Here is a 26,750-nt window from a genome sequence, read left to right as displayed (position 1 = left end):
AATTTCTTTCATATGTGCTCAGAAAAATTGATTGTGTGTCACATTAAAAGTAAAAATATTCAATTTTGTGATTTTATATGAAAAAGTCAGAAAATACATTTTCACCTCTAAATCGGTATTGTTTTTTGCTTAAACTGTCTGTCAGTGTCGTTTTCTAATAGATAAAATTTAAATCTTGAGAGCTCATTGCAATCAATCGTGAAAATGAAATAAAACTTTATTTTCAAGAGATTGGTTAGTATACACATAAATCAGTCGATATCAAAAGTTTCTATTTGCATTACAGAACAAGTCGCAATATTTTTTTAATCTCAGATATATAAGGCATTATTATTTGTAGTCAACTATGTAACTTACTTCAGGAACATAGTTTTTTAGGCGGCTAAACTTAAAACTTCTCTATCGTAAAGTTGCTCATTTCACAACATTATTTTCAAAAAATCATATCTCTGTAACTACGCAACCTAGAAGGTTGATCTTTTGTGTTATCGATAGCTTATTTATTGTAGATTACTGGGGTATGCATAACTCCATACCCGCCATAAGGTACCTTTGACCGTGGGACGTCACAAATATTCATTAAATTTTGTGAAAAGCTTAGATTTAGGTATGTTTGTTTGTAATCCATAAATTGCATGTTTGATTTAACTGTCCACGTAAGTTAGTTAATAAATAAATAAACTAAACTGCATTATGATATTCCTCTTAATACTCAATACTTCAGACTGAGATCCTATCGATGCGTGCCAGCGACAGCTGTGGGGGTCGAGACTGCAATTTGTAAGAAAATTGCAGTCCGTGCAATAGGCAGCGGCTAGACGAGAAAAACTATACTATAATGTATATCTACATTATAGTGTAGTATTTCTAATAAAGACAGTATTACATAATCTTTTCCATCTATCGAACCCAGCCAAATGATAATTGTTTATAGATACTTAAATAGTGTATGGAAATCACGAGGATTTTCGTTTGAATCTGTCATACCAATAAATTATTACTTTTCCTTTGGCGTTGGTTGATGAACCATTGTCAGCTTGGCTACGGGCCTATATCGGCCTAATCTAGGTTACCTGAGGATGGAGTTCGTAGGCAGTTATCTTTATTACAATTTCTAGCAACGAAAATGAGTACCCGCCATAGATATAATTATGTTAGTTGAAATTTCAAATTCCATTTTAGAATGTCGTTTCAAAATGAGAGCGTAACTGTATTGCGCCGACTAGGTTCGTACGAAGAACACACACGTGGGAACGCAAGTGGGAGAGTCTTTGATAAAGTGCCGTCTGAGTAAAACGTCTCTTGGTTTGTCTGTCTTTATACATGTGTGGGTAGATCAAAGTACAAGTGCTGATTCTCAATGTAATACGATTCTATTGCGTGGTTTAGAGACAAAAATATAAGCTAGAGGCTAGAGCTTGTTTTTTTAATAGCTCTTCAATTAGATAATCCTGTACAAGTTGAATAGATTTCATAGCGAATCCTAGATGTTAAAACAGTCATCGGATAGTTTGAATTTGAAACGTAATAAACGAGAACACAGTATAAAATTGCCTGACCTTTCCAAAGCGCTTACGACGTTTATGTCGATAAAGTCCGAGGTGACAGTATCGATGGAGTCTAAATTAAACAACCGTCCAGTAATGGACTGCTCGAGCATTTACACGTTACACTTAGGGAACTTAATTGACATTGGATAGACAGCGCAGAATCTTGATCGTGATGTCACATTAAGTATTTTCTCGGGTTGGAATACTGTGAAAATTATTTTAGCTTAATATTTAGTTAAATAAATAAACATTTTCACGTAAAGAAGCAGGAAAACAACGCAATAATCGAGCCAACCAGCCGTTGAAAGTGATTAAAAAAAGAATTTACGGCGTCCCCCCCTCCCCCGTCCCGCGCCCCTAATGTACGCAATTAAACATCAGAATGAACTGCCCAGTGATTATACAGGGGGCTGATGCTGTTTTTCAGTTTGATTACGTTTTGATCTTATTGTTGTTTTTACCACATCGATGGCAAATAAGCATACGGCCCGCCTTATGTCACCGTAACCTTTTTTTAATTCTTGAGCGCTTACAGTTGACTCCAAAAACACTATGGACGAGTCACCGTAACCTATGGACGCCTGTTGAAGAACCCCATATTGTAGTTCCTCGAGAAAACCTTAACAGGGAGCTTATTTTGACACGACCTTGGTTCGTGTCATTAGGCGTCTCACGCGCACCAATAAGTGCGAACGAGATGCCTTATGAGACAACTATTCTTTGGACCAATTAGCGTTAGCCGCTCACGGTTATTCAATGTTAAGGACTACAAGGCTTTTTCTGATGAAACGTTTATTTGCTTAAAGGATACTCCATTTCTATTCACCTGTGTGATAAACTGATAAAGTCACTGCCCTGAAACCAGTTTTATTTTAACTACAATCTGTGTATGACCCAAAGATTGTAAAGAGCTCGGCACTTAAAAGTTTTTGAAGTTTATAGGGGTATTTTAGTTAAAAACTACGCTTATACTGTGGAAAAGTATGTTCAATAAATACAGAATGTATTTTTAAATCTCACTTTATACACCACAATTTATGGGAGCGTAGAATTTCTTAGTGCCGTATTTTCAGAATTTAATACTTTATTTTATTTAAGACGTGTTAGGTATTTTCCTTCGCAATTTCAACTTAGAAATATTATTAGTGCTCGATTCTAAAGTTATTATTAACATTGTAAATTGCATTTTGCACTAGTAGCCATAATCAGAAAACGGTTAAGTGTGATAGGATGACTGAAAGCAGACATGACAAAATAAAAAATTGTTTTCTTTCCAAATATTTTCAAGGCAAACATTATCTATAATGTTATAACTAGGCATGTGTAGTCATATTTTGACAAAAAAACCAAAGTTCCGTGGATTAAGAAAATTTTGCCAAAAATTCCGGAAAAGGACTTACTTTTGATCTTGTGTTAAAGGTTGCAATTGCTACAATTATTTAGGTATGTTGGTAGCAGTTAGCTCCCGAAGAAGAATAAGGGCATCGCACGGAGCGGGTGAACTGGTTTACGAAAAATAGTACGAGCAACGCTGGTGCGAGTCGCGGAAGTGTGTGACGGATTTTACGTTCGTGCGCCCACTCCGTGCACCCGCGCCAACTAGCGGGCGCCCTAAGATGTCTTAAGTATTCGTAGTTTGACCAAAATTATGACCTTTGTTTTTAGATTTTACTTTTCCATGACTGTATACCGTGTTCCAGTGACAAGATCTAATCGAGCCGGAATAGACAGTCTATTTAAAACAGATCTATAGAACTCCGCGCCATTATAAATAGGTTTATCCCGTCAGCTTCACCGATTTGTACAGAGGCCTAGAAAGCCAATTCGAAAGAGATTAATGTCAATTTGATCTCATTTCGATTCCGCCCTTTCATCACATTCGTTTTGTAGCGCTGCCAAGTTAATGCAAAGTTAGCGTGGTTAGAGTTTAGGGACTGCGTAATATTGTCCATGTACACCTATGTTTAATGTTTAGGTACTTGCATTTCAACAACCATTTTTAAGAGCCAAACTATAATAAAACACTTTCAACTTCCTATCAAAAAGTCAATACCCTCAATATTCGATGACGCTCCAGATAACGCCTTTGAAGATAAACATGTCGCTTGTACAAATAAAACACAATCGAAAACTTACTCCTTTATTACAAACGTTATAAAAATAACACTAACTTACTTTCGTAACTAAATATTTACAAAGTAAACATTTATACGATAAACACATGCGTCCTCCACATGTGTTGGATTTACCACAAAATAAATCTGATCTTGAAATTAAAATTGCCGCAGGCAAATATTTTCCTCGTTGCCTTTTTGATATGAAATGAAATTTCAACGTTATTTTTCCATTAATCGCTTTATTTTGTGGTGAAACTGTGTTGAACAATCGTACTTATAGCGATATAAGTGGATGTTCATTTTATTTGCATTAAAACACTTCATGTCTTACACTTTATTGCCAAAAAAATAATCATAATGATTCGGTCAAAAGTAAACATTATTCATATCAAACACAATCTTGATTAATTTGATAAGTAGGTTAGGTACCAATAAACCACCTAACTTTAAAGCTAACTCGAATATCTTCGTATAGTGAATATTAACTTGGCAGTTATAACGCAAAACATTTTTACAAAAGGAAGAATAAACGCAGGCAACACCAAAAATAAGATTGGTGTTGGTACTTAATTAGGTAGAGTTGGCCTAAAATAAGTCTGCAACTATTTTGATAGCACACGCAGTGCAAGTGTTTTGCACTCCATGCTGTCAAAATCGTTGCAGACTTATCTTGGCTCAACTCTATGTGTTGACCATAGTTGTAGTACTGGACTATAGTTCGATGGTTTTACGGTACCTACTAAAAAACATTATCAATCAAAAGAGATACTCCAGGTAGGTAAAACCGCTAACTAAGAGCTACGCTAAAATCAACATTTTGAAAATCTTAATATACCCCCACTCATCGATACAGGTTCACAACTAACTTGACAAATTCTCCGTGTTTACTATTCCATATATAACACTCGTCTCAAGATCCTTAGAGCGTCGTATTGAAATGAAAATCATTTATTGCCTTCACATAAAGGGTCTGAATGGGACCGTAGGCATAGTAACCTCCTGAATCCCTTGTCAATCTCCCTTTGAAATTTCGGAAAATCCCCTTTTCCAAATGTATTAGTGTCTTGGTCTCGTTATACAACGATTCCTTTAGCGATACGCTGAATGTCTTGGAATCTCCTCCAATCCAATTTGACGAAAACAGTATTAAATGTTTTTCGATTAGATTTTATGAGAAATCTATCGATTTTTGCAGGTAACCCGATTTTGTTTTGCGCTTAAGCTGTTTTGCTCAGTTAGGGTTCTTTAGTTTTATGAACAAGATATCCGTTGGATGTTTTTGAGATATGTCAGCAAAAGCCCGGATTAACCCATTTCATTTTATTTCGCCTACACAACTATAATATAATTTCTACTTTAAAGGACGAGGTTTTCAAGCCTGATAAGAGAAATCAAATGAGCTTGTGATTCCTAGTAGATAAAACAGAAACAATTTCAAGCAACTCTTTTTTTTTCAAATTTTTTTCATCATTTTGTACTTGTTGTTTGGTTGTTTGACCAATAAATTATGATCGATTTTATACACCGTACGTTACTTACAGCACGTTAATATTAGGAAATGCTCCCGGTACTGAGTTTGTATGGCGAGAACCGGGAATTCCCGGTTTCGGTACTGTGTTTTAGTTAATACATATACACCGTAGGTATACTCGCACATTCTTCTAGACTTCTTCGACCCCGTAAAACATTAACTTCTCCCGCCAAATAATCAATATCCCCTTTCTCACGACGTTCAAAATCAGCAACTACAAAAACTTTCGAGGTATCCTAATTAGTATAAACCTCAATGTTCCCCGCGCTGTCCGTATGAACATTGATGACCAGCTGCATAGCCCCTGTACCTACACCGGAACCCGCAATAAGGTCCCGGGGTACCTCTAGACCCGTGGTGTCTCCTGATACCATGGCTGAGAGGGAACGGGCAGTTCGGGTGGGGGCTGGAGACACGCTGGCCAGCAAAAGGATGGTCAGAGCCAGCACGCCGCAGCCGCTCCTGCAATTTAGAATACGATTTTGTTGACAAAAAATAATAAAATATATGATTGTGTCAAACAATGTGAACATGAGTGGCGTGTCAATTAGTTTGCAATTTTTTCTAATTCCATTTGACAGTACGAGTAGGCACTTGCTGATAAGGAATGTAACATGATACGAAGTGCCTGATAAATTAATATCCATGATAAATTATATATTCTCAACTAGGTAAATGGTGTTTGTATTTCTCATAATAATTTTGATCAATTAGAAATAGCACGCCATATTTCACTTTCCCAATCGAGCTACTTTACAGACCCTATAGAAAATGTGGTGGATGCATTTAGAACTCTTACACGTGTAACGCAGCATTGCTGAGTAATCAGATTAGCAATGACATTTGGCGTTTTATTTTTGATACATCATTGAGAGAATATTGATCATTAGCATCATATTCAGTCGATGATCATTGATCACCCTCCACTCTATTTAATGCTCTCTTCCAGTACGTCTCTCAACTTTGTCGTGAACTAATAATATGCACAAGGAAAAGATTTTTCTTGCTTGAATAAGTTGCAAAGTAAGTATTAAAAAATATATTTTATTAAGAATGTTACTTACATGGCTGACTTCGCGTGTGCTCTCTATCAATAACTTAAGATCAACCTGATCACTAGGAGTATCGTAACCGAGTGCAAGATATCGCCATCTCAAAGATAATCCAATCTATAGCGTCAGATACATCCTGCTTATAACTTCAAGCGATATTGTATCTTGTATACCCACGTTTTGAGTTCAAATTAGAAATGTCGGAGGCATGTGGAAGTTAAGATATGATATCAATAGAAATGTTAACGTTCTCAGGAATGTCGTTTGCGTTAAAATGATATTCGTATTTCAGAAGAGACGACATGTTTTTAAAAGAATTTGCACAGTGTAAGTACAAGTAATAGTAAACTGCCAAAGGAATTCTCACAAAGGAAGCTGTCGATGTATTTTTAAAGAATATTATGCAGATGCACAGTATAATATTAATAAACTGGGAAATAATTTTTCAAGAAGAAATTCTTCTTTGTTTAAATATGGCTGGTTTAATAATTTAGAGCGATAACAATAAAGCCATTTTTTCTTGACATAGAAGCCATAGTGAAAACCTTTCAACGATCATACCCTGACAAGATCTGCCATGCCATTTTTTGCCATGTTGCGGATTTTTAGAAGCACTATTTTTTTTTACACTATTACAAGGACTTTCTTTGGCAACAGATGTTCAAATTCATCGAATGTCACCGATGTAAACGAGAAGATAAACGTTTCTACCACACAAGTCACAAAAAAGATTGTCAAAGATGCAAGAAAAAATAATTTTAATACGATATAGCATACATCAATAAAAGGACGAAGGGAAAGGATTGTATCTATTTATGTGATGATGATGATGATGATCCTTCCGGCCGATTTCGACCAAGACGACCACTTCGACTCCTAGTTAGCTCGTCTCTCGTGCGCCCGAATATGGCTGACGTAGCCGATCTTTAAGGTGAAGCCCTCAAACAAAAAAGGACCAATTAAAGGACGAAGGATTGCATCTATTTATGTAGCATTCCAATAAACAATGTATTGAAATTAGTACTCTAACTCTGATATTGGGGACCTTTTACATCTCCAAATTTAATGTATTGTTAACCATCAGAAATCAGAAATTTTATTTGCTTAAAACATGGTCAGTACAAAGGTATTACAACAGAGGTATTGAATTTTATATAGGCTATTACATATCTGTTATATTGTAGTTATTAGTTATTTTATTGGCTTGTAAAAGAGCCCTTGAGGCCTACTACCACAAGAATATTGAATTTTAACTTTTAAAAGTCGTTGGGTGAATTTTTTTTGGTGTATGTACGCACATTATTTCTATATTATGTAAGCCGCTTGTATCGACACTATCTCAGGGCCAAATTGAATCTCTTCAGGCTTTAAATTAAATCTAGAATATGATGTTTTAAATTTAAATTTACAAAGTCCAAGAAAACAAGCACTTATACTCGTAGTTTCTAAATAAATCCAAGACAATAACAATCCTCGCTCTAACTGCCTTTGTCTCAACACATTTAATTTCTCTTAGGGCTCTTTTTATGAATATTATTCAGAACGGCACTTTGTTAAAGCTGAGCTTATCCACCGGGGAGGTAATGTGACATGAAGGCCAATTCTGCTATAACATTTTGATATGGTTTTCAGTTTTCACCCCAGAAGTAATGCCAGGAAATTAGAAGGAAACAAAAGATACGTGAAACTTGCGACGGAAGAAATTCCGCGTGGGTTTTTACCTTTTATCTCAGCTACTACGATAATTAATATACTTTTGTTTAAAATTTTGCTGTTCAGATTCGTCGGGAATATTATTATAGCAATTTGTATGGTCGGAGTCTGCCCTTGGAAATATAGTCTATTTTCCGTGTGAACCTTTTCATGGCATTTGCTCTTAATTGAAATGCTTAAGAGTCCCCAGCAAGCTCGGCCTAATTTCACCTTCCCATACAAACGGAGTTTCGTTCTCATTTCAAAACGAAGTGTTGGATTGTAATGAAACTTTGCACATACAATGACATGAGGCATATCCAGTCCTGTAATTAGTTTATATAGCTCCAGTTTATAGAACAAACGAAATACAGCAAAAACAAGTTTTGTATGAAAAACTTAAATTCTCTGTATTTTTTTAACTACGGTATCGGAAGCTACATAAACAAATTACAGGACTAATAGATAAACATTATCTTATTGTAAATACAAAGTTTCAGAGCAATCTAGCTAGTCGTTTTAAAATGAAAGCGTAACTACTTTTTTATGGAGAACAGAGCTTGCTGGGGACTCTTAAATAAACAATATAAAAACTAAAATTTTGCGGAAGCACCCTCTTAAGGGGCCCACTGATTAACAGTCCGCCGGACGGTATCGGCCTGTCAGTTGTTCGGAACTGTCAAAATTTTGTTCTAACTGACATGCCGATACCGTCCGGCGGACTGTTAATCAATGGGCCCCTTTAAAACCATATCAAATTGTTAAAACAGAATCCTTCTACGGGTGGGTAATGTGACATGGCAGTCTTGCATTATTTATACTAGCGTTTGAATTAAATAGAGCAGTCGAGGTAACCGCGACGGGGATTGTCCTGGCATATTGGATACATAATTTACGTATTCAATTGTGTTTGCTTAGTTGTGTACGATATCTTGTGCTATTATCAAACTACACAACGGGACTTAATCGCGTATTTAAATTTTAAGATTTACCTCCGACGTTTCGAGGACGGCGTTGTCCCCGTGGTCTCGGAGAAGACTCGTTGTGTAGTTTGATAATGTTTAATAATCGTGAAAGTTTAAATCAGTATCTTGTGCTATTGTTATTTTCTTGCTAAGTAAAAATATAACATGTGAAGTTGCTACTGATTTTAAACCATAGTTAGCTTTTGATAGGTACCTTATAGGATACACTAGCGGTCCCGGCGAACTTCGTAACGTCATAATTTTCTGAGTAAAAAACGTGACGTCACGATCACGTATGGTTTAGGAAGGCACGGTTTGTGCGTTGTGCTGTGTACGTTTGTCCGTGTGTTTCTATGTCGTTTCTGAATAAATTATGTATTACTTTAAGGCAATGGGTTCCATATAGACAGCATTTGATCCTCAAAACAAGCAGGATTGTCTGATAAAAAAACTTTTCATCTAGCCCATAATAACTCTATTTTCCTTCTTTCCAGATTACATGGACTCCTTATGCAAGGACCATTTCTTGCAACGGCAATACCGCAAGCTGGACGGCGGCGTGCTCTGGTCGCGGAACGAGCGCAACCTGGACTGCACGGTGACGTTTCAGACGCACAGCATCCTGCAGCGGTTCATCCTGCACTTTGACCTGCTGCAGCTGGACTGCAACGACCATCTGTATGTTTATGATGGAGCGCATGATACGGCGCCGCCGAAGGTTCGTATTATAATAATCAGCTTATAAGGCCACCCTAGCGGCTTCAGCGTCTAGCCAACTCTATGGCTGCTGCTCGACGCAACGTCGGCGCAACTGCTCAGCGACGACATTTTCCATAGCGCTGACTAGACACCGACGTTCAAAAGACGCTAGTGTGGGGTGGCTCATATACGGCACAGGCTTCCTCTCATACGCGGGATACAGGTACATTTGGTTTGGGGACACGCCATACACCTTTGAATTCCTTCGCCAATGTATTTATAAATGCAAGTTTCCTCACTATTTTTTCCTTAACCGAAAAGCTAGTGCCAAACCAAATTATATTCTATAATAAACTTTCTTTCAAATCTCATTGGTATGAGACAGAATTTGAAAACGGGACCTCCAGATTTAAAGTCGAGTGTAAGATCTACTATGCCACCACCGCTTAAACATCCTAATACAATCAATAAATCTTCGCTTAGAACCTAAGAAAAGGGTAGCTAAAGATTGGCATGAGAAACGGAACCAATAGTTGAATAGTCCTTCATTTCACAGCCTGGAAGCCGAGCTTTTGATAGAATGCATTCAATAGTTCCGCGGCTGCATCCTAGATCCATTCACTGCACAAACACAAAGCAAAGAATACCATTAAGAGGAAACTGGACGATTCCGCTGCTCTGCACGAACGTAGTCCCAATTTTTCAGGTATTACTTACTTACTCCGTTGGCTCAGAGACCCAAAATGAGACTTGGCCTCCGACACAAGACAGCGCCACTTTTCTCGTCCTGTGCGACCTCTCGCCAATTGTTGTCTCGAAGTTCGCGCAGATCAGCCTCCACCATGTCGCATGGATAGGTAAGTATTAATAGAAAATATTTTACACAATTTAATGTAGGTATGGTAGGTAGGTAAAATTGCATCTAACGATTGTATTGCTGAAAGAAATGTTAAAATTAAGGTTAATTTCAGCTTCAGGTGCAGTAAATTCAGCCAGCAGAGTTTTTGAAAAATTGTGGGGCTGTTTTAGATCACAATAGGGTTGCCAAAAATTGTAAAAGCTATCTTGAGGCCTTTCTCTAGTAACGTTCGAAATGAAATCTAATTTCTTGACTTTCGATTGATAGAAAAAAAATGTATTTTTTTTATCTGAAATACCTATATGAAAATTGCTTCTAAAAACTTACAAAAAATTAAAATTCAACAACACGATATCCGCGATCCCGGGCACGCACAGCCATTTTGCTCACAGTTACGCTGAGTGAGAAGCCCCCTCCAGACTATGCGCGTGAATCGCGGGCGAAGCCGCGAACGCAAGTGTGGAGTCGATTTTCGCAGACAGCGGGCTAGAGAAGAAGAATCTGAAAGGGTAATAGGGAATAATCGTGTATCGGAAGCGATCGGAAGTATTCGGAGATGATCGGAAGTGGCAGCGTAATTGCCGAGACGCTTTGGAATCCCGCCAAATTAGAGTGTGAAGAAATCACAGGTACGCCGTAATGACGGGGGTATTAATGGTAACCAATAGAACTTAACGACTGTGATATATACTCTGGCAAGCCCACTTTGTTGGTAGAAAAAGGAGAGAAATTCAAATTTACTATGGAAGGACAACCCTTTTTTAATTTGCCGCTTTTTGTATTGACGGAAATCCCGGTAAGGGCATTTATTTGTGTGATGAGCACAGATATTTGTTCCTGAGTCATGGATGTTTTCTATGTATTTAAGTATTTGTATATTATATATATCGTTGTCTGAGTACCCATAACACAAGCCTTTTTGAGCTTACCGTGGAACTTAGTTAATTTGTGTAAGAATGTCCCTATAATATTTATATTATTTATTTAAAAAAGTGGCTTGCCAAACTATACGTTGGTTTACATAGTGTCTTGGTCTTGATTCAGCGTAGAGATTTTTCTTCTTTCCAGTCGTATTATAAAAAATCATGTTTCGAATTCGATTACATATGATCATGTCAAACTGTCACCAAATGAGAATAAGAGCGCCCCTTATTCTTATTTGGTGACAGTTCAGTATAGTATAAAAAATTAAGTTCTAATGAAATTCCGAAACATGGTGCGTGATCATTATATTTCTGGTCAGGCTTTACATGAAACGCCCCAGAATAAACTTAATAAGCATTATAAAATAGATCAAAACAAGAATAATAGTTATTTGTTTTACAAGGGCGCAAAGTTGTTGTTTAACCGCTCGTGCTAATATTGATACCCGAGCAAGCGAAAGATTCCTAAATTGAACCACGAGCGTAGCGAGTGGTTCTAATAATGGAATCTTGAGCGTTGCGAGGGTTTCAAAGCACGAGGGTTAAACAAAATTTGCCCCCGAGTGAAACACAAAATTTTTCACTACACCAACTCGAAGCAAATATCAAACAAAATCAAACCAAATCAAATTCAAATGAATGTTATTAAATATTTATCATCCAAAATCATCATTTAAAAGTCAATTCTACCAGTAAACATAAGAAAACAACTCAAAATTTGCATTTGATAACTTTGCCTCACATGTGAATTACTGATAGCAAAGTGCAAATTTGCTATCCGTTTTTTGAAGTGCAAAGTAAGGCTTTCCGAGCTGGTGTGGTGAAAACTTATTTAATTGACGTTGGCTACGGGCAACACCGCCTAGAAGTCCATAATAAGAAAAAAAAGAATAATCTTCTCTAATATTTTCGCCTTTTAAAAAGCGTAGCGATTTTCCAAGAATCATTTTCAATCTTAAAACAATCTCCTGGCCACGGCCATCAATAACTCTAGAAATGTGCCTTTAATTAAAAAAGTAAGGATAGTTTATGGACAGCAACTTTTTAATTTGCCGAGATGACCGGCAGTTTACTGCAGTATTACGTTGTCAAGGCGCTTAATTGTTTCTATACTGGAAAGTTTGCGGTGTTACAAAGTTTGAGGAGACACTGAAATAATGACAAGCCTATGTTCCTGAAAAAAAAAAAGATAATATTTCAAGAAGATAATATTTCGGGGTAAGAGCGTGCGACTTTCAATCCGGAGGTTGCGAGCTCATACCAATGAGTTTTTCGGAACCTATGTACAGTCAGCAATACTATTCGCTTAGCACTTTACATACAAACTTCTATGCAGAGGGGTACCTTTCTCTGCAGCTGATTGTACAATGAATATATCATTTGATATTTAAAAGCCCCTTTTCGCTGAAAGGAAATCATCGTGAAGAAATCGGACTAACCCCAATAAGGCCTACTTTCACCTTTAACTTGGAAGGTCAGATGGCGATGTTTTTCGTAAAAACTAGTGCGTAGGCAAGATTCCTAAGATTAATTGCGAAGCGGACCCCAGGCTCCCATGAACCATCACGTGGCCAAAAGTCAAGACGAACCCGATTAAGATCTATCCTATTAAGGTATCTAATTTATACCAAAACTTGCACCCAGACTGAAAACCTAGGGAGTCATCTGGTCAAACAAAACTTAGTCCCAAACAGCAATAAGAGGTTTAATTCCACCCAAAACTTATCTTTGTTAATTCAATAAGCAACCGGCAGGTGTCGCTTCACTTTAGAAATCAACAACTAAATAAAACTTTCGGATCTTAAATTCAAATTTGGAATCCAAACAAAGCCGTCTTTGATTTGTTTTTACAGTGGTATTTGAATAATGGAAGGGATTTCTTTCATACCCAAATGTCCCGTAGCGTAGACGCGGATGATGGGTTCGAATTGGGTAGAATATTTTGACTTGAAAGGTACTTACCGCTCGGATTCATACAACACCAGCATTCATAGTATTCATACTGCTGCAGTATCACATACTAAATTATTAAAATAACATAGTACTACCGTACAAAAATTACACTTCCTACAAAACCGAAGTTTGATAGCGATTCCGGGACGAATCATGTTGTCCATTTCTAATGTATGGCACTATCCCTTTCGGCTATTTAAAATTAAATTAAATTAAATTTATTCAAGACCAACAGAGGATCAATTTCGTTAGTGACACATTTTAATCTTAAACTAATGTTAGTACTTAGGTACACACACAAATTTATTTAGGGTTGTCAAAATTCAAGTCATTATCTTATCAGTGGTCGTGCACGCATAGGGACGTCAATTTGTGCCAACCCTAATTGCTTGGAGCAATGCTGAGCCGAACGGTCTCGGCTCCGTGCCCGAAAGGAGGATTGTCGCCCCACTGGCAGTATTGCAGTGTGGCATTACTGCAGGAAACGTAACGAGGTCATTTTATCGAGAAATTTATATTAGATATGTGCCTGTAATGCAGTTGGCGGCAGTATTGTAGAGCAATTAAAGACGACTCCATTACTACCGCAAATGTCAAAATCGATGGCGCTGTCCGGATATTTGACAGTCGGCAGTAATGTCGCGCTGCAAACAGCAATGCTGGTGCAGTCTGAATTCGAATGATACCTTTAACGTGAATTTGAGTGTCATTTCACGGTGCTTTAGTTTATTCGTTCGAATATACTTACTGGCATGGTCTAATAAAACATGGTATTCCCAGAGTGACACGGGCCTACGTCACAATAACATTGCCACTTTATTTCAACATAACATGTTACATGGGTACATTATACCTATGGTTAATAAGTTAAAATATTTCTTTATAATTTTATAATTTTCATTTATATGTATTTTAGCTTAAATTTTACAATAACACGTCATTTTTAATTACTCGTTAGCAATATCTTCCGATTCACGAAAGAAATTTCAGACTTTCGGGTAATTCTGTTTATACTACTGGCAACACAGGATAGCGCTGTGCACATTTGACAATTCGGATCTAGATAACTTCATGCCCTGACCGTCATCCTTGTCGAACGCGTGTTAATTGTTATTTCCTTCTCGCTCAGTGTCAGCAGTCGCAGTGTTTTCCAAACTTTTCACGCCGTAAGCTTGGTAATTAATGTGTAACTGTGAATTAGTTTTTTAAACGTTTGTCTTGTATAGATAAATAAAGTTTAATTTAATACATTAGATTTGTTTTATTTTACTATGTTTCTACATGAATAACTTAAAATTAATGCCGTTAAAATAATTTTCACCGTTGGTTAAAATTCTCCCACATTTCAAAGTTTGAGAACCTGTAAACAGCATGATGACGTAGGCGCGTGTCAGTTAGGTCATACGCGAATCTCGGAATGGAGTACCAGGCGGAGTATATTATTATACCATGCTTACTGGTAAAAAGTACCTGCTTCAATATCATTTACCGTTAAATATAACGTCAAATTAACGTATTTATTTCGTCTTAAATATATCACGAAATAAAGCTAGGAAAGGTATCAGTAACAGTATCTAGGATAGAAGAAAAGGGTATTTTTTAGGACTTTTTTATTACATCTATTCTTAACATATATTTAATAGTCAACATTAGAATTTTCTTTTTAGGCATCATGGGCAGGATAGCAATATAAATATACGCGGGCAATAGAGATAGCAACAGGCGGATCAATTTACTAAAATCTATCTGGATAGCGTCTCTGGTTTAGTAAGACACGCCTACAATAAAACTTCGAACGTCATTGCGCGCCTGGGCTCGCAAAGATATTTCGTGCTGCTGAGTACTGACTGAACCTTCCACATCATCATCATAGTCAGTAACAATTACATCTCGTAGCGAATACTTATCTTATTTCATTCTCAAACTTATGTCATTGAAATAGGGTTCAAACTCGAACTCCCCAGCAAACATGGCAGAACTATACATTTTAATACAAATAACAACATTCGCGCCGCGAACCGCATGATTAAAAAATATAAAATTGCCTTTGTCTGAGTATTGTGTTGTGATTATTTATATAGAGCTAGGTGGCTCTTTAGATGGCTTGGGGCACATCGGGATATTATTAGTTTAAAATACAATAGAGTTATACAAGTTATCTTCTATTACTTCTTACTGGAAATTATAACCTACTCAATTTTGTTACATTTTTAACTAGTTAGTTGTTACGGGCGTAACTTTAGAATAGAAGAGATTGCAAAAATGTTACCCGTTGATTATATTGGAGTCGCGCGAGACAAGGTATGGTCAAAGAGAATTTGCAATAGAGGCGGATTGTCAAAGTAAATTTTGTAGCCACAGTCAATTTACTGCCATCTTTCGACAGAAGATTAAAATTGTTAGAACGCCATTTGACTTTGATCCTTATTCTTTCACTGATATGTATTAATTTGTTAAATATTGAAATTAACGTCATCTACTCGACAGGTAGGCCAAAGGTATGGTGCAATCTTTTCGAGCTTTTTTGGCCTACTGGCGAGTAGATGACGTTAATTTCAATATTTACAAAATTAACACATATCAGTGAAAGAATAAGGATCAAAGTCAAGTGGCGTTCTAACAGCTTTAATCTTCTGTCGAAAGATGGCAGTAAATATTCTGTGGCTACATAATTTACCATGACAGTAACTCTCTATACACTCTATTCTCTTTGAGTGAACTAGGATGTCCGTAATAAATGATCGCGTATTCTTACTAATTCTCATTGGATATTGTGATATTGACATAGGTAATCGGAAACATTACTAGAGTTTTACGCAGTGCAAGTGTTATTTAAACGTCATAATTTAATATAATTTTTTGATGTTTAAAATTACACTTACACTGCGTGTGCTATCAAAATTGTTGCAGACTTGTCTTGGTCTAATTCTTACAGAAGTCTTAAACCTAAGTAGTTTGTACTAAGACACAACTTGCAAACTACGTGAACCAACTTGCGAACAACTTCAGAGCAATTAAAACATGTGACTAAAACAATATTTCACGAAACTTCCTCTAGTTTCGTCCGATTTAAACCATTCAAGCAGTTTTACAGTTGGTTTTGGAGTTTAAAATAAAGGAATTAGTTAAAATTTAACCAAAAATGTATAGGTACCTGTAATATTATTCGTAATTTTGTTCATTTTCTTATAACCATAGGGGGCTAGCCAAGATGACAATCGTTTCCTTACATTTTTAGGGTTCCGTACCCAAAGGGTAAAAATGGACCCTATTACTAAGACTCCGCTGTCCGTCTGTCCGTCCGACTGTCACCAGGCTGTAACTCATGAACCGTGGTAGACAGTTGAAATTTTCATAGATGATGTATTTCTGTTGCCGCTATAACAACAAATACTAAAAACAGAATATAAGTAATCAATATTTAAGAGCGGCTCCCATAAAATAAACGTGATATTTTGCGTGCGCGAGTCCGACTCGCGCTTGGCCGGTTTTTTATACGAATCAACACCATCTTCATTCAACATCAGTCCTCACAGGAAACCGGGCAGAAGCTAGATAGAAATAACTCCTCACAGGAAACTCTTTGACAGAAACATTCAACTTATCAAGTATGCAGTGCCCTGTGGTCACACCATTCCCGATACAAATTCCAACTACTTGACATAAAGGCATAGTTACCTGAGTGTGTGGGCAAAGTTGCAAACTATCAACAAGTAACTAACTCTGTCCGTGGCAATGTTGGAAATGTGGCAAGTTTAATGTGAACTGTCCATTCGATGACTTGTAGTGACGGAATGTTTGTGAATAGGCTACAGAGATAGAATCTCGGACCGATGCCTGTTTATTAAGTTTTTGCCATAAATCTCAACTTACCAAAATATTTATCGGATTAAAAACCCGTCGGTATTATGAAGTCGATGGCTATTACGTAAACACGAAAATACTCTCTGTGATAACATTGACATTGCCCACTTGAAAGGAATACCCTTTTCCGAGGGTATTTCCTATAAAGTGGTTTCTTATTTGCAAAGAAAACTTGAAAAGCACCCATTTGTGTTGAATCAAGTGAGGAAAATCACATTTTATTTGTCGATTCTAATTTCAGTCTTTCTTCTAGATTCTAAATCACTTAACCTCTTTTCTAATTAAAATAGAAACACCCGATGTAGTAAGTAGTAGTAAGTCAGTAGTAAGTTACTTCGTAACCCCTGCGCTTAAGATCTTTTGTTGTAAACGGGATATCATCTGATGTATAAATCGGAAGAGATTTTAATATTGGTGGCCATTTTGTTAAAGTGCGCATAAAGGCAGCTGACGCTTGCAAGATGGCGCTAGTGCTTCGAATGAAATCTAGGTCTAACTAGGACATGTTTTAAGAACTAGGTTATATTGAAACTACATTTCATTATTACCTTTGGCCTATTTGTTAGTGCTGAATGAAATCAGCTTAGGCCTACAATGTTTGTCTGAATTTTATATGATTATTTATATTTTAAATTAGACTTGGATTTAAAGCGCCTATGTTTAAACGAACATGACATTTTCAAACCAAAGATAGCAGGTTCGAATCCAGCCTCCTACTAGTGAGTGCTTTAGAACTTATGCATTTCATGTCGGATGTCATAATTTTCCAGTCACTTTACGCTGAATAAAAACATTTTGCGAAAACCTAACTAATTCCAATAAAGCCTAGATTCCGCTTTGAATTACCAAGTCAGAAGGCAGTCACTTTCGTAAAAACTAGTGAGATTAGGTTGCCAACGCGAACCTCTGGCTTCACTAGAAGACGCTAAGATGAGAAGAAAAGCTCGTAGGTTCTAAAATACCATTAAAAAGTTCACCCTATTTTAGAGTGATTTTACAATTTTGACAAAAACTCAAACTTAAAAAAAGACGAATCTTACTTACAGTGTACTCCCAAACGAAGCCATCTGAAAAGGTGCCAAGTTCGGCAGTGGGCTGTGGACATTCAAACTAATTTATTGGTACAAAATGCATTAATGGCGCCCAACGTGGGGCCGGAACTTTCTTAATGGCGTTAATAAAGTATGCTCATGATAAATACTTCTTAGTATACAAATACATTAACATATATTATGATCTACTCAATATGTTAAAACACGTTTTTGAGCTAAAATTTGTTTTGTTTTATAACTAAGCGCTTTAGCAAGAGCCATTCGCGTTGGCTCACCGACGCATACTCAAATTATGCATAATAAGTATGTGGTTTGTGGTAACTTTTTGTTAAGGAAAAGCAAATTCCACTCTTTACCACTATAGATGCTTTAACTATCTCAGAAGATGAAACTATAAATCTAAATCAAATTGCAACTTGAAATAAATGTCATACTACTTATTTACTTAAATGTGACCAACTTCTTCTGTGGCCGAGGCCGGATTTAAACCGACGTTTTCAGCTTACGCGGTGTGGCCATCATAACATCATTTCATCCCAATTCGTTAAAAGGGTAGCCTAAATCAAGTTGTGATCCACAAACACGACCAAACAACGTCGCTGATGTATCGTCATCGCCTAAACCATCACGTCGCCGCGATCTCTCCCAATATGACAGCGATATAATACGGACATCGCTCAGTAAGCCGTCGATGGAAGAAATATGGCCAGCGCCTGGACCTAACTACTTCTACAAAACGACCTAACTTCATTCAAAAGTCTTGTCCTTTACGACCTTTCGTTACTAAACTGTCCATCCAATCCGTGGTAAAAAGGCGTATGTAAGCAACAAAACGGCGGGGGTTTGGTCATTTTGAGATGGAAGTTGGTTTTAAAATGGAGGATTTTCAGTACTTATTCTTCGGTACGTGGTGGATTGGGGAGAATGGTGTAGATTTATTCGCCAGTCTGATCGCTGTTGCTACATAATGTTAGAATTGTTAGAAAATTTGGTATTTGTGTTTATAAGTGCTTTAAAATTATGTTGAAATAAAGAATAGAATAAAATGAAACACGACGCTATACTATGATATGGTAGAGGACATGGGAGGTTCTAGAAATCGTAAACTTAATTTAAAAATAATGAACAAAAAGTATCAGTGCTGCCAATTTTAATTGTAATTGTAATTAGTCTATCAAACAATAATACTTATGACATATCTGATTTAAATATTTCTTTAAATGGTTACCATGTCTACGGATTTTCTTGTATAGAACCTTCTCTTGTTTATAATTATACTATTTTGGATTTTGGAATATATCCAATTTAAAACCCAAAAATGCCAAAAGTCTCAAAATTGTATTGAATAATCCTAATTGATTGTCCTAATGTAATGTTACACATAAAACTCATTTCGCATAATTGTTATTGTGCTGAAACTATTAACATTTCTGAAAAATTATAAAACAAAACCTAACCTAACTTACCCTATTCTACATTTCTACATAACCTATGCAAAATATTTTCGAAAATACTTTCTGTCTCATTGGAGAAAAAATATGCGAAAAGAGTTTTATGCGTTACATTATATTAGGAGTATTGGGACAATCAATTATTATGTTACGAGATAGGCACCGTTGCTAAATATATCCATGTCAGCCGGGCCATAAGGAATCGATTGACATCATGATGGCATCTGTCGTTCTATCATGTCTGAGGGTCCGTCTTCATATAGTCCATATGACGTGTATATTAATAATTATGATTAAAAACTACCCTTTTGTTTCTAGGCCGACCTGTCATGCCGCAACACGAAACAGCAAGTATCAGTGCTGTTCACTAGAAGCAACTTCGTGACGCTAAAGTACGTCACGGACAACTGGGGCACCGACGCCAATGGGTTCAAGCTGGTCATCACGGCAGTTAAGGACCCTAGTAAGTGTTGAATTCAATTTTCATACCGATGCCAAAGGAATGAATATAGGTGGTGTTCTACATCAGCAACCTTGTGACGCTAAAGTACATCACAGACAACTGGGGCACCGACGCCAATGGGTTCAAGCTTGTCATCACGGCAGTTGAGGACCCTAGTAAGTGTTGAATTCAATTTTCATACCGATGCCAAAGGAATGAATATAGGTGGTGTTCTACATCAGCAATCTTGTGACGCTAAAGTACATCACAGACAACTGGGGCACCGACGCCAATAGGTTCAAGCTTGTCATCACGGCAGTTAAGGACCCTAGTAAGTGTTGAATTCAATTTGCATACCGATGCCAAAGGAATGAATATAGGTGGTGTTCTACATCAGCAACCTTGTGACGCTAAAGTACTTCACAGACAACTTGGGCACCGACGCCAATGGGTTCAAGCTTGTCATCACGGCAGTTAAGAAAATGTTGAATTCAATATTCATACCGATGCCAAAGGAATGAATGTAGGCGCTGTTCTATCTCAGCAACTTTGTGACGCTAAAGTACGTCATGGACAACTGGGGCACCGACGCAAATGGGTTCAAGTTTGTCATCACGGCAGTTAAGGACCCTCGTAAGTGTTGAGTTCAATTTTCATACCGATGCCAAAGGAATGATTTTATAGTACCGAGGCGAGGGAAGCTATGATAGAAGGGGCTAGAGGCTCTCAGGGAGTTAGGAGATCTTTCTGGTCTCTGATAAATGTATGGATCAATAATGGAAACTAGAATCAGAAGTCTATAACGGACCTAAACTGTAGACGATTTCAAAAAGGTTTACAAATAAAAGTGCCTGACTTTCTATTTTATATGATACTACAATATTGTACAGTTACGAGACAATCTTCTTCAAACGCCCATTTTATTTTAGGTCTTTAAAATGTGACCTTCATTCGTAACCCCGGTCCCCTTTCTTTGTCATAACGAACGTCTAACACCTTTTCATGCCTTAATGGGGTATAAAGAGAGGCGAAAAAAACGTTTTCAATTCAGTTTAAATTGTTATTACAGCAGTAATGAGCTCTTTGCGACACAGAGGGATGATTAGCAGTAATTTGACTTCATATTTCTATATCTTTTATTGTATAGGCACGGTACTGGTACACTACGTACACTCCTTGAACTCGTTTTTTTTTTAACGATAATGAACACGCCATTATTAGTTAAAATTGGAAACAGGTTAACATGACACTATTAGTGATAGTATTCTGCGTCTGAAAATAAGTTGACCTGATCAAGTTGAGCTCGTCTGAACCCGACATGTCACTTCTTAGCTAGTGATTGCATTGCGTCGTTGCTTCATCATTTTCGTTTGACATACTGAGAAAATCGATGCAATTAGCGCAACCTGAGGGCCTACCGCGAACCACGTTAGACGTGTTGCCTCCCTGTCACACATACGTACGAATTTACAAGTGCGGCAGAGAGGCAACACGTCGAACTTGGTTCGCGGTAGGCCCTCTGATACTAAACCACGAAGTAAATTTCCGGAGTAAAATAACTGAAGACCTTCGCGTTACTTTGCAAAAGCAATAGAAAAGTTTTTAATTGCATGGAAATGGCCTCGAATTACGATAGCTCAAAATAGACTCACTGTTATAGGTAAGATTCGTAGCTTAACTTTGGATTTCTATTTCGCAATGCTTTACTTGAATTCGTCAAAAACGGATTTTGGCTCTTTATTGCAAATGTTAAACGGCGGACTTATGAAGACAAACAAACTCTATTTGTTAAGTAGGTACGAATTTCAACTTAATTTTTTTGGATCGTAACGCTACTAATAAAGATTAATCAAACACATCATAAAATAGTAAATTTTTTTGATTGCAGTTAGTTTCAATTAATTTTTGTTAATGCCTTTAACATGTCTATAAAAGGTAAATTTAAATAATCAGTGAAGTCTAGGTACTGCTATACTTTCTATATGCTGGCGCCCCTCACTGCCCTTGGTACGACTTGATATATTTTCCTACATTTCACCCTCTTCAACCCTTCTGTTTTTTCTGTAACAAATACGAATTATACTGATATTGTTTTTTACGGTATGCGAATTGCAATGTTTTTCTTGGGGATGTGTCGGTTTAAGAATAATAATAGGTACAGAACGATTATTTAATTCTTATTATTTTTACGGGATCTTGCTCAGCACAGGGAGGACTGGAAAGGGAGAGGGGAGGCCTTTGCCCAGCAGTGGGACACACACATGGGCTGGTAAAAAAAAAAAAATATGTTTATAAAGCTATATTCATAACATATAGATAGAAATACATAGACTGGGTATAAAAACTTCAACACATAGTTTGTCAAAATAAATCGATTTTCAATCGTCAATCTATGGTGTATTAAAACAACAGTACCTATACTTTTCGAACGTATTTGACTTTTATCCTTATTTTTTCATTGATATGTGTTAAACTCGAGAGTAGGCCAAAGGTATGGCGCCATTGCTTGAAAGAACAAGGATCAAAGTCAAATGGCGTTCTATAAGTTTTAATCAAGTGTCGAAAGATGGCAGTAAGTTTACTGTGGCTACAAAAATTACTTTGACAATCCACCTCTATACTAAATTCTCTTTGATGTAAACGCACCATAATATTATTATATACACACTTTCATAAACCACAGACCTGATAAAAAATAATAAAATAAAGCACGCCTCTCACAAGCTTTACAAATTGAGGTTTTACAATATGCGTTTTATCCCGGCACGGTAATGACGGATTTCCGGACGCAAACATCTTTTGAGACAAAATTAGATTATACGCTCGACCGTGCGGAAAAAGCCAGGGGCCGATTCTGATTCCATACATTGATGTGGTTTCATCTCGTTTTGATACGACCTTGAGTAAAGTTAGCGTGCGCCGCTCATAGACTGGACATGCGCAGCATTATGTAGCGTTTACAAAGAGTCTAGGTCACCATCCATATGTGCAATTTACTTGTAATATGCTACAATTCAAGCAACACAACTGAGTTGTGTTCTCACTGACAATCCACCAGGCGGTTTTCTCTTTATTTATTAAATATTTTTAATTTACACGAGTCCTGAATCCCTATTGTAAATTTCATTCGATTGCGAGACTAACGTACGCGTTTCTGTTAAGTCTCATTCTATGAAATTGACACTAGGGGTACAGGTGGTTCATTATGGACACGACAGAAATAAGTGGCCGCCCTCCCATAGGTACTAAATTTGTACGGGCTTATGTGTACCTCGATTATCTTATGTGCATTAGTAGTTGAGGTAGTTTTGTGGCACCACAGACTGATTAGGTACATAGTGAGCCGCTTACTCTGATTGGTCCTCACAAAATGTAATCAGGAGTAGGTAGTCGTGTCGTAGCATCTGGCTCTCATTTGTTGACGGCCGTGAGTGGCCTGATGACATGATTCAAGATAATATATATATTTTTTAACAGAATTGGCCACCGGCTACCTATTGTCATAATTTACAAGTTTCAGTCCAAGAATGTTAGGTGTGTTGGATTTGAAACTTTTGGGACGAATTGGAATTCTTTTGTTCGCGTTAATTATAGAAAAGGATAATGTTCGGATATTTGGTAAGTTTAACATTTAACAAGGCTAGCCAACTTATAGTGAAACCCTTAGTATGATGGGGTACCTTAATAAGACATGAGATTATTGAGGCTTGAGAAAAGGGTGCCATAAGATGGAAAGATGATGAAATGAGAATTTAGTGAGAATGTGTTAAGTAATAACAATGGTACCTTGAGAACGTCAGATTGTAAATGCGAAAGGAAAACTTAAGATGACACGGTCCGGGCCCTGATCGGGGCGTCCGACACATCAGTTTTCTATAGATTAGGTTAGATTAGATTTATTTTCATAATAGCACATTATAAATTGTTAAGTATTATATGGAAAGCATCACGTGATCACCTGTCAAATAGAAGTAACGGGCGCCCCGGCCCGAGCGCGGACCGTTCTAGCATGAGTCATCCTTTACGTGAACAATAGTTATTTAATCCACGTAAAGTCAGCGAGTCTATCAAAAATATCCACAAAGCAAAATGGCTCTTTCACTACACTTTAAAGCGCCGAAAACTATAGAGTTACTCACCCCGATCTTATTATGAACTTTTAGCCTGTGAACTTTAACTTACTTCATACAAAAAGACGTATTTCGATACAATTTACAAGGCGCTTAAAACTTTTTATATAAAATATGAAGACAATTCTAAGGCTACTAAAGTATGCACAAAGCGCAGCATCCATTCTTGTTATATGTATATTAACCAGCAATATTATGACCTTAGAATGAGTAGCAACTATTCCAAAACAGGGATCTCACTTAAACTGGTTTCAGGTGGTAATACTTGGTATATGATAGCAGTCCTTACCTTAATGGGGTAACTTGTACTCGTAGCAAACTTGTGCTTTTGAGAAAAAGTCGTAAGCACTGGTGTTTGTGAATAAGTAAGGATGTTTTGAATGGATGGCTCATTATCAGCTAGTTTATAAGGGTTGAGGAGTTTTGAATTTCACGCGCGTTTTACTTTATTAAGTAGGTATGAGCATAATATATTATGAAGTTTGATTTCGTATATGTATTATGTAGTTTCTGTGTTGTGTATGTAGTGGATACAGTTCTGATTCTAACTGACCACATTATACAATTCCTGTTTTGTGGGCGAGAATGTAGGTATATAATTATATCTATACTGTATGTAAAACAATTAGAGAGTGGCAAATATATTAAGACCTACACAAGTTCCGAGTAAATACTAACCTATAATGATATAGGTATATAGGTGATTAATATTATTTTGTTATATGTAAATAAATGACTCATTCATTAATAAACCTATAATGTAGAAATAATATTTAAAATTAAAATAACTTTTAAATTAAACCTGTACCGCGTATACACGGCAACATTACCACGATTTTCATAGTTCATATTAATTTATTAATAAATCTCCCGAACAAAGCTTATTGTCTAACGTACGGCCAATTTGTTCCAAGCAAAGCTTATTATAACACACCATTGTATTTACGAATATCACGATAACCATCTAAAAAACCTTCACACAAATTTGAATTTTATTACAATACGCACAAAGTTGAAATTTCTTTTATAACTACACTTCAGAGCTTATAAAAGCGACGGATATAATAGTAAACAATGTATACATGGCCGCCTTTGCCGTGAAGGCGCTCAGACGTTCCATACGCACGCCGCAATGTACGAGGAACAATTGTGTTGTGTGGATCAAAAGATGTCTGGTGCTTAGAAATTATGAGCACTTGAGTTTTGAGGGCTGGGTAATGTTTTGAATAGCAATGAGCCTTAAGTGGTGAAATAGGCTTTAGAGACGTCTTTAGATATTACAAAGTAGGTAGCGTTTAACTAGAACATTGTTTTTAGTGCCGACTTAGAAAAGCCGTATTATAATGAAATTACAATTTTTACAATAAAGTTAAAATTAAAATAATCACCGCCTCGAACTTATCTGTTTGATACACTGGAGTCACTAGACCACGACTCTACTTCTACTAAGCGTTCGAAAAAGAATAATATGGAAATAATTTGCTGCTACTGAGAAAACTTCGATAGCTCAGTTGGTTGAGCGGTGGGCTGGTGAAGTATCACCAAAGGTGGAACAAATCTTAATGATTTTCCTTAGAGACTGTTATTAGTTTTTACACACAGTATCTAATTATTAGTAATTCATCACAGGCCTTTGCGTCTATTGCAGACGATTTATGTATTACTGTTCAGACAACGGGTTTGGTAACTGTGGAGGCCGATGCGTAAGCGGCACGACCTCTCACATTTTTGACAGAGAAAGCTCACGCCACCTGAGGTTCCAGTCCCGGTTTGCTTTCTGCGACACCTTCTGCTATCTAAAACATTAAACCAGGCTTGGTCGCATAGCCTTCTCCCCTCCACAACACGCTTGCGCCATCCATCACGGTCCATCCATCACGGTCCATCCATTATTAGTAATTATCCCTATCATATTACATTGATCACAGCACAATCACCCAACATCAAACTCCATTAACTGTCAGAAGATCTTATAGCTATTATTAAATATATTGTTCCAGAACACGGGTGCAAAGAGTTCAGATGTGAACAGAGCAAATTCTGCGTGAGCGCAGACTTGACATGCGACGGTGTGGACCATTGTGCTGATGGGTCTGATGAAAACACCGCTGCACTATGCCCAGGTCAGTTAATAACAGTTTTTGGTGCGATGTGAACAGGTTTTGTTCACGTGAGAACAGATTTTGTTCAGTCCTAAACGAAGGGAATGGTGTGAACACGGGTGCAATGAGTTCAGATGTGAACACGGCTGCACAATGTCCAGGTATGTGAATAAATAACAGTGTTTGTTACAATAAGAAAATTATTGTTCACATGTGAACAACTTTTTTTGTTCACTCGGGAAAAAAGGAAATGGTATAAACACTCAGCTCAGATGTGAAAATAAAACATGCTCTTCGTGAGCGCAGACTTGACGTGTAATGATGTGAATCGTTGTGCCTATGGTTCTGATAAAAAATGCCACATCTAG

General features: G+C 37.0%; 1 protein-coding gene and 1 long non-coding RNA gene across 3 annotated transcripts in view; both read left to right on the top strand.

Annotated features, from left to right (window-relative positions):
- Nucleotides 1-26,750, top strand: part of LOC134791041 (uncharacterized) — a 164,912-nt gene that overhangs the window by 58,831 nt on the left and 79,331 nt on the right. The window lies entirely within an intron of this gene.
- Nucleotides 1-26,750, top strand: part of LOC134790980 (uncharacterized) — an 85,113-nt gene that overhangs the window by 56,297 nt on the left and 2,066 nt on the right. Inside the window, exons 2-5 of one of the 2 annotated variants that reach the window (XM_063762018.1) lie at nt 9,402-9,625; nt 20,027-20,136; nt 20,447-20,481; nt 26,281-26,403. In XM_063762018.1, coding sequence (XP_063618088.1) covers nt 9,402-9,625; nt 20,027-20,136; nt 20,447-20,481; nt 26,281-26,403 — 492 coding nt within the window. Of the gene's footprint in view, nt 1-9,401; nt 9,626-20,026; nt 20,172-20,446; nt 20,482-26,280; nt 26,404-26,750 lie in introns of both variants that reach the window. The other variant, XM_063762019.1, reaches the window with a different exon arrangement.

The sequence above is a fragment of the Cydia splendana genome, chromosome 5, assembly GCF_910591565.1.
Source record: "Cydia splendana chromosome 5, ilCydSple1.2, whole genome shotgun sequence".
Lineage (NCBI taxonomy): Eukaryota > Metazoa > Arthropoda > Insecta > Lepidoptera > Tortricidae > Cydia > Cydia splendana.
Note: the sequence above shows the minus strand (reverse complement) of the source record. Positions and strands in the feature narration are given on the sequence as shown.